The sequence below is a fragment of the Buceros rhinoceros genome, unplaced genomic scaffold (genome assembly GCF_000710305.1).
Source record: "Buceros rhinoceros silvestris isolate BGI_N320 unplaced genomic scaffold, ASM71030v1 scaffold42468, whole genome shotgun sequence".
Taxonomy (NCBI): domain Eukaryota; kingdom Metazoa; phylum Chordata; class Aves; order Bucerotiformes; family Bucerotidae; genus Buceros; species Buceros rhinoceros.
Genome location: NW_010425943.1, coordinates 332 through 9,766, shown reverse-complemented (window position 1 = coordinate 9,766; position 9,435 = coordinate 332). Strand labels below are relative to the sequence as shown.

The following is a 9,435-nucleotide window of genomic DNA, read 5'->3' as shown; positions in this document are numbered from 1 at the left end:
GACGTAGGCCTCTTGATCCTTCCTACCACATTTTTTGCCAAGTTAGATATTTTATACTGTTCTACTAATTGCACCCAGGGATTTGCATCCAATATCCAGATAGACTCCTAAAGCTGACTCTATTTTCCCTTTGATCTTGCATGTTCTGTTGCTTGAAAGAATACAGACAGGTGATGGAAAAATGCTGGAGCTATTGCTCAAAGACCAATTAACTCCAAAACCCCCAAAATGAACAAGAAGCCAAAATGGAACTAAACCCACAACAGCTGGTGGTCATCAAGGCAGTTTTCCCAGAGGGCAACAGACTGTTACTAATAGGATGGAAATACAAAATTTACTGAGACCAACTGTAACTGCTGATAACATATATTGAGAAGTGTCTCATCTCTCACATTTTCTTCAGAGCAAGAGTGAAACTAAACAGAAATCTTTAATTTTTATTGCGGGGGGAAAAAAAAGTGGGAACTGGAACATAGTCCCACTGAACAATTAGTACTAGGAGCTGATTTTATCATAGTGCTATTTTAATCACAGTTAAAAATAACATTCAAGTGATTCTGCCCATAGAAACACATTATTTCTCAGAGTTTAATCAACGTAGTATAGCCCATTAGGAACTGCCCACTGAGATTCTCTTACATTTTAATTTACTTCAATTACTGCAGATCCTGGATGCCAGAATCCCCAGGAGAAGATTTAAGTAATTTGTACGTTCTCCCTTTACAACAGCACAGGTTTTGAGATGTTTCAATCACATTACGTAAACTTACATTCCTGTACTAATACAAAACATACACTCTTTGCGACAGGAGACAAATACTTCTTATGCTGTTTCCAGCCAATGATTTTAACTTCAAATCCAGAATAAACACAACCTCTTCAGAGATGGGAACACGTTTGTATGCAGGGAGAACACTCACTGCATTACAGCGATAACAATACCTGTTAAAATCACAGCACAGACTGAACAGGCACATGCACAAGGGCCATTCCATTCTCTGCGAGAGTACTGAAAGAACTGTCAGTTCCAGAAGTTGGGAGACACTGAGAAGTCATTACTTTCTTACACTATGACCGAATAATATATACTGAGAGGTAGAAAAGCTATTTTTATTCAGTGATGATTCATTTGCAGCTCATTCATAGAAGCCAATAAGGGACTCCAAGAAGAACTGTTCAAAAGCACAAGCGTAAGTTATCATATATTTCTTTATTATTTGTTATCTGATTTATAATACATATGAAGCAACAGTGCTAAACAGACCAATTTATCATTCTGCCTGGGCAGGGCATTTGTTTTAAAATGTGGTTCTTTCAGTGCCTTGGTGATGGTCTTCCAGAAGATGGCTGAGGCTGCCTGAATTTTGAAAGAACCGTAACAGAATCAAAAAAGGTATAAATGTTATATTCATGATGCTGGAGGTTCTTGTAGGTAGAATTATCAAATTCTTCTGGGGCAGGCTGAGCAGCTGCTGTGGTCTCTGTGAAAACAAACAAACAGTAGCTGGTGACTATAAGCATGCCACACCAGAGGGCAGTATTTGTAACTACCAAGACAGTCTTCCTATATTGTCAGGTCCCTCATCCAATACACATTAACATAATAATATAAAAAAGTCAGCAACTGTAACAAAGGGTAAGTTCTGCTGATACCTCGTCTGGCCCTAAAGCAGCTCATTAGTATGCAGTAGGGGAACAGCAATCAGTACAAGTCATCTAATACAGCACAGGTTTTTGAACTCCAAGCGGCCACCTAATGCTGGGGGTGGATGGGGCAGAACCTTTATTTTATATTTTGAAGGCACATGTCTGCATTTCCTGGCTTTTTCACAGTTGCTTTGGTTTTCACTCCAGCCAGAACAGTAGATGACATTCTTAGCAAGCCAGGAGAGGCAAAACAGCAGTACAAATGATGTATCATCATGTCAGACCACGAGATACAGCTATTAGAACTACTTTACAGATTGAATTTTTTCCATGGGGAGAAGTGATGGAATTCTTGAGATCTCCACAGTCTAATTTCAAATGTGGTTATGCTGAACAGTAATATATCAAGAGCCTTTGATATAAATTTCCTTTCTTCTAAATATAATCTTCTAAACTCTGTATCAGTTCTTCTTCCTAAAAGAATAACCTAATAAAGTTATTCAGAACTCCTTACTTCACGTTAAAGCCAACATTAATTTTTATGCTTTTAGACTATTATGCAAATTTAGATAGTACCATTTATATAAAAGCTTCCTGTTACACGCCAATTTTACAACCAAAGAAATTGCAAGAAATAAAACTTTACTCCCAATATTAATTTATTCTCATCTACACAGAGTTTTAACAATAGGAAAGACATAAGCATAATCTAGTGAAAAGCTTCATCTCATAAATTTGTATGTAGTGGTTTAGGTTAGATCATTTTAGGCTTCTTTTTACAACCATCTACAACAAAAATACAAGAACTCAAGCAACTGAACACCAGAATTCCCCTTTAATTATGACATAATTATTGCAAATAACGCTACTGGTTTAAGAGCATGTAGCTGTAACATAAGCAAGTTTTGCTATATAAAACACAATGTATTAAGCCATGGTTTCAGCAAGACAACACACTCTGCCTGTGAAAGGAAATATCCCCATGCTTACTGCTCAGTTCCTACCGAGACAGCTCATAGGAAGCAACACTACAGATATAGAAGCCAGATGATGTGGTCTTTGCTGCAAATAGCCCCAAGAACAGGCAAGCGTAGCCAACTGAACACTGAACCTGCAAGAGACAGTTGTTCCAAATTAAGAGACAGATGCTCAGGAAGAAAAGCAGATGGAGTCTCATTTTTCCTGCCCAAATACACTGTACTTGGCTTCTCGAAGTAAAAAAAATTCTCCTTGAGTTCAACCTCCCCATACTTCAGACTTCATCTATGCTTTCTCTCAAAGAGCAAGCATTTCACAGGATGTTCTTCCAAAATGACATCAGAGGTATTTCTGAGTTACCACGCTACCTTTTGCTACTTACTTGGCAGTTAAAGACAGCAGGTTTTGCTGACTGCTTAGCATGCCTGCTCTACAAAGTGGATCGCATCACCTGAACATCCAAGTTTGTAACGGGAAAAATTCCTTTCACGTCTTCAGCGTGCCTGCTGCAGTTTGCAAATGATCAAAATAATACAGGAACAGGACAGCCTACAGATTACAGAAGGTATCAGAACTGTGAACACTGAACATGGAAAAGCAGTAGCTGTTCTCAAAGAACACCACAAAAGGAAGAAGAGAACAAGATACACCTAGAGATGCCAGCAACTTGAACATGGTGTAGCTAGGTTTGACTTTGCTACCCTCCGGCACCCAAAGACATTACACCAGCAGTAGAGGGGTGTTACTTGCTTGTATTAACCCCCACCTCTCCTACAGCTGTGGCAGCAGAATCCTCTAGCAGGTACTCAATGGAAACTTTCCTGCTATCACAGCCTGATCACTTCCACAGACCAAGAGGAGCTCAACAGCAAAAGTGCCATGTTCAGCAAAGCCAGGCCCCTATCCAAAAGGGTTTTGCTGTGGTGGTTATGATGATGGTGGGTCTGAGACACAATGGTACTACTACCCCACTGACAGAGATCCACAGGAAAAGTCTGTCACGTGGGCTTAACCTTATTTTGGATTCATAGCCTCAGGGTAGAGGAGGCCATTCCATAGATCTTCGATGCGTCATAATCTTCACCTTGAATCAGCACATTGTAAGACCAAGTCCTCCCTCTCATACTTGAAGTTAACTGATTTTTTAGGTCTTCATATCAGCTTCAATGTGGAGAAGAAAAAAAAAAGCAAGCTTCTGCTCCTAGAACTCCACTGTGGATGAATGGGGAGAAAAGCATCATCTGTAAATAAATACAAATAGCCTTTCACAAGTTTGGGGTTTTTTTTTTAAGAAAGCTTCTGCTGCTGACTGCAAGGAGGAACAAGTAAATGAAAATGTCACTTGAAAACAGTGTTGCATTTTACTATTTGAGTGGCAGTCACGGAAGAAGGTAATATTATCTTCCAATTCCTAAACCAGATCAAATTATGACCCAACTAAAAAAGCCCCTTAAAACATAACGCAGGTCTTTTACTCAGCACTGTATCCTGTGAAAAAGCAATTATTTTTCACCTATCTTGGTTAGAGACACTTCGTGGAGTCATAGAATAGTTTGAAGACACTTCTGGAGGTCATCTGGTCCAACCCTAAATGCTCAAGCAGTGTCAGATAGAGAAGGCTGCCCAGGACCATCTCCAGACAGCTTCTAAATGTCTACAAGGATGGAGACTCCACCACCTCTTGAGGCAAGTTGTGCCAGTCCTCCATCACTCACAGTAACAAACAAGCCTTTCTTGATGTTCAGACAAAACCCTGAGTATCAGTTTGTACCCACTGTCTCTTGTCCTGTCACTAGGTACCACTGAAAAGTCTCACCTCTGTCGTCTTCACACTGTTCCTTCAGGTATGTACATACATTCATGAGACCCCCCGGAGCCTTCTTCAGGCTGAACAGTCCCAGCAATCTCAGCCTTTCCTCACAATCTCTTCATCATCTTGGTGGAATGTTCGCTGGACTCTCTCTGTAGCTCCACATTTCTCTTACACGGGGGAGCCAGTACAAGAAGACAGTACTCCAGGTACATCTCACCCGGGAAGGCTTATCTCTCCCAACTTTCTCACAACACTCCTCCTAATGCAGCCCAGGTTACCATTGGTCATCTTTCCTTCAAGGGCAAACTGCTGGCTCATGTTCAAACTTGCTGTCCACCTGGGACCCCAGCGCCCTTTCTGCAAGGGTATCACTTGAAGAATGATATCAAAGCAGCTTTACAATCATGCTGCTTTTACTTCCATGTAGGCAAATTATTTAATTCAAAGCAGCAACCAGAAGGGGGGCAGGTCTTAAGAATGGTATGCTGCCTAAGTCGAAAGGCAAGAGTGGTAAGCCGCCACGGATCAGGATGGAGAGACATTTGCACTTGAAATACACAGAACGAGATCAGTAGGCAAGGTAACAGGATGGGTAGTAAATAAGGGTAAGTTAGACAGGGAAGTATAGCTAGGGAGATGATTGTATGACTCATGATGCTCTTCTCTAAAACACAGCACTGTCTCCTCCCCAATCCACTAGAAAAACGGGGTTACAAGGTCAACCCTGTGCTATTTCAACATGACTCGCTTACAACCTATTAATCTCAGAATCAGTAAGTGTTTCTGGTATTACACTAATATTTTCTGAGGTCTACTGAAAGATAAACCACTGTAAGATCTAAAAACAAACAAAAAAAAAATAGAAGGACAGCAGGATTTAAGCCAAAATCAGACGGCGTCAAATTTGGCTCAGGAGAAAGGCAGCTATCAAACACTTCCAACAAAAGAGAAAACAAGTTTGTCATATAAAACCCATCATAAGTAACTGATTTATGAAACTATAAATACAGTGAAATGAAGACTGCTTCCTTTCACAGCATAACTGGAAACTGAGTATTGCAGAGCAGTTATAAAAAATAGCGATGAACAAGAATTGACCTTCCAGAAAGTCACTGCTACACAGTTAGCTTAAGTATAAAGATCAAAGAATCATGAACAGAGGAGATTTGGAAACCCTTTAAAAAAAGTTAAACCCTAACCCAGATGAATCAATACAGCTCAAACAATTTAAAGTTGTACCCTCTATGGTGCTTCTTTCTCCAGCCTGGACTCCTGCGTCCTGAACGGTCTCCTCCTTTGCGGTAGTGCCCACCACCAACACAGTGCTTTCAGAAGTCTCTTCTTCCACTTTAGGAGCAGTTCCTTCTGCTTCCGACTTCTGTGCCTCCTTCACCTTTTTTTCTTTTCCTTTAGATAGCTTTTTTTGCTTTTTCTCTTCATGAGTCACTGATGAAGCTGTCAGCTGAATAGCTGCTACTTGGGTTCCAATGGACTTCTCCTCCAAATAATCAGATTTATGAGTGACACCAGTCAGGCCTTGGCTTTCAGCCATGTATGGCTCCAAGACCAGCTTCTGCTGATCTGGTTTTTTTGGAATTGATTTTACTTTGGGGTCTCTTGCTTTGGATTTTGATGTTTCACGGCTGACTGATATTTTAGAAAATACATCCTGCTTGACAGGAGACACATCAGTTTCTGTTTTGCGTGGCTGCTTCTTCGCTACATATTCTTTGTGGGATTTCTGGGAGAAGTTCTCTTTTGCTAGCACTGATGCCTTTACCGCTATGTTCTCTGAAAATCTGGAATCTCGTCTAGGAAACTCAGCTTTGGTTTTAATGGCAACTTCTGAATCCTCCTCCTCCTCAGAATCTGAGCTAGAATCTGAATCTGAGCTGGATGAAGACAAAGTTTCTTCCTCAACTAACTCCTTCCTCAAGCCTCCTTCTGTTGCAGGTGTAGTGAGGTTTTCCTCCTCAAGGGAAGAAACAACTGCTCGCTGAGGAAACGCAACCACAGTTTTTCTTGACATGAACATCCTCAAGTCTTCAGCAGAAGGTTTTGAAGCTTCTTTGAGGTTAGTACTAGATATGCTCTCACCTTTGTTTGCAGATGCTAGGAGAGAGCTAGAAGACAACATTTTAGGAAATTCAGCTGGTGCCTTGATGGCTAGCAGCTTGGTGCTTCCCTGTGGTGCCACTACATCTAGGAAACGGCATAAAGAGGATTATCATCATTTTATCCGACACCACTGTTAATTAGTGATCTTAGTCATACAACTTTAACTTTCTGAGATAATCTGACACAAAATGCAAATTGAAAGAAGTTACACTCAATACAGGCATTACGAAGCAGAAAGTTTTAGGACATTTTAGGATAAAGAATCTAGTTATAGGTAGCGCTTAACAGTTCTTACTGCTAAGATGCTGAAACTCATCTCTCATCTATTGCCTTTTGCTCCTTGCTTTGCCAGATGCCTCTCAAGAGCTGTTCTTCTCTGTGATTCAATTCTGCATCAGTGAAAATGGTTTAAAGACAGATTCCTACCTCACATTAAGCTCTCTAAACATTAAGATAGCTTGTTAGCTGCACTCTTCAAATATGCTCCTACAGAGATATTTGTCTGTAACAAGCCAGCGAAGCAGAAGACACAACAGACATAGCAATAGCCAGCCTCTTGCAACAGTTATCTTTAAGCGGTAGGGAGGGATGACTCCCAAGAGACAAAGAAGTGGAATAAGAGATACTGGAGGCCATACATGAAAGTATTACTTGTTCATGTGTCCACGTGACCTACCAACAGAATCGTGTCTAACAAAGTTTAACATGTCTCCCAATGCTTCATGCTAGCCTGCCTTTATTTCTTCTCTCTCATGGACACTTTCAAAAAGCTAAAATTATCCAGGCAAGGAGCCAACAACTGAAGAGAAAGCAGCAACTTCCAGGCCCTTTCAGAGAGTATTAGCTACCCCTTGGAAGCTTGTGCCAATAATATCTTCAAGTGGCTGATCAGTAGCAAAATCTATTGCTGTTACAGACTGCTGTTACAGGACTGGGAGCACATTAAGAAGACACACCACTGCTGAAATTTGCTATAGTAAGGCCAACTCCATTATGAGTTGCACAGCTACCAACCAGCAGTGTAATTCAACAGATTTCCAGTCTATTGTGCACATTTATTTGCATAGTTTGGAAACCCAGATCTGCTTTACAAGACCATAAACTAGATGCAGCAGTACCTTGTATGATCCAAGGATAGCAATGTCCAAATGAAAACAAAGAGATAGACACATAAAATTAAGAGTCAAGTACTTAAGAAATACTGAGCTCTAACATCAGTACAAATGAAAGAGTAACAGTTTACTATACGGATAACAATTTTTAATAACTTCAGACACATACTTCTCTCTGCCAGACAGGTGCAGGGCAGGGAGGGAAGGCAGGCAGAGGAAAGTAGAAGGATGGACAGCCACCTTTGGAAGAAGCCTGACTCCCTGCACAGACTGACCCAGCCAAACAGCAGCCCGTAGAAACTAACAGGAAACTCGGGGTTGAAGAGTTCTTCAATGCAGCACACAGGAAAGTCAAACTAACACAAATGCCCAAGGGGATAACAGACAAGTGAAAGCTGAGCAAAAGTTGAACAAGTATTAATGTTAAGATATCCTAAGAAACCAAGAAGGCAAGTAACATTCAACTCAAATACACTGCATTGCTTTGCCAAAAGAACAATACATCAAAATCAGTAACGAGTTTTATTCAGATTCTTACTGATGCTTGTAATATCAGCATCGTTATCGGAACGCGTTTAAAACACGTTTGCATTTGGAAAGGTGACATGCAGAAATTACAGGTTCATTCCCCGTCAATAACTTCATAAGTAAAAATGACCATTTTATCAAAGCAAAGAAACTTTGCATACCTTGTTCCAGCTAGAATCTGAAAAACGGCAGATCCATCCTATACACCTTAACTAACCTAAAGAGTTTGCAGGGGAAGCAGCTAGCAGAAAGAGGTGGCCTAAGAAGTCTCCTGACACCTTCTGAAATCAGAGCTGCAGGACAATGAATCTAGAAACTGATTCTAAAGTACATCTCAAATATGCTTAAAATAATGAAAAAAAAAGTAATTTGTTTTTCAATCAAGCTTATATCAATCTATACAGCAAAGGCTTTCTCAATGGAAAAAACCCAAGCTTTTATTTGCCTTGGTATTTAAGAAGCTAACATTAGAAGCCAGACGCCTGCACTCAACTACTCTTCCAGTGATCTTTTCAAGAGCTGTCAGGAAGACTGATCGCTCCTACCTATAGTCCCATGGAGCTTTGCTGTTTAAGCACCTGGATCTCCAGTTGGGGATGTGAATTCTACCCAGTGAATCAGTAAGCCTCTACCTACAAACAGCATTTTGCACAAGATATCCCTCTTTGAAATCTGTATTCATGTTTTGACTTTGGTCAGGGACAGGAGGAGTTCTAATGCTTCCGAAGCATGCAAACCCAGGTCCATGCATTGCCTTGCTTGCAAACCTATGGGGCAAGAAGCATTATAACTAAATTTAACACAACAAGGCCATAGTAGTTTTATGCAGCTTCTCGACACTGTTGCCTGGAGCAGTTATTCGGATTTTGCAAGTCTTTCTCTCTTTCTGTAAAATGGATTGCTTTTTGACCCTCATAGTCCAAACATTCCGACAAACGAGGAAATGTTCAAAGGCAGATTTTGCATCTCATTAAAAAAAGTAACTTGTTATACTCACTTCCACCAAATTTCAGGCAACCTGGAAAGCTTCTTAATATAAAGACAAATGCAATGCTAGCTCTCCTTAAGTCTGGTCAAGGATTACAGCAGCTAACATATTACGGTGAAGGTACAGAGGAAAGAAGTGTCGAGCTCATAGAGTGGGCTATGAATATAAACATATCCCATGCGGGCCCATTCCTACCACACCTTTACTTTTACACAGTCTGCTTAAAGAGAAATCCCTATTAACAAGGTGAT

The 9,435-nt window shown here is 40.6% G+C and overlaps 1 protein-coding gene across 1 annotated transcript; it reads right to left on the bottom strand.

Moving 5' to 3' along the window:
• Window positions 1-1,314: 1,314 nt before the first annotated feature.
• On the bottom strand, window positions 1,315-6,640 carry NDUFV3 (NADH dehydrogenase (ubiquinone) flavoprotein 3, 10kDa; the record flags this gene model as incomplete). Its single annotated transcript, XM_010141299.1, has 2 exons — window positions 1,315-1,481; window positions 5,678-6,640. Coding segments are annotated over 2 exons (1,130 nt in total), but the record flags the coding sequence as incomplete, so codon positions are not given.
• Between the last annotated feature and the right edge of the window lie 2,795 nt (window positions 6,641-9,435).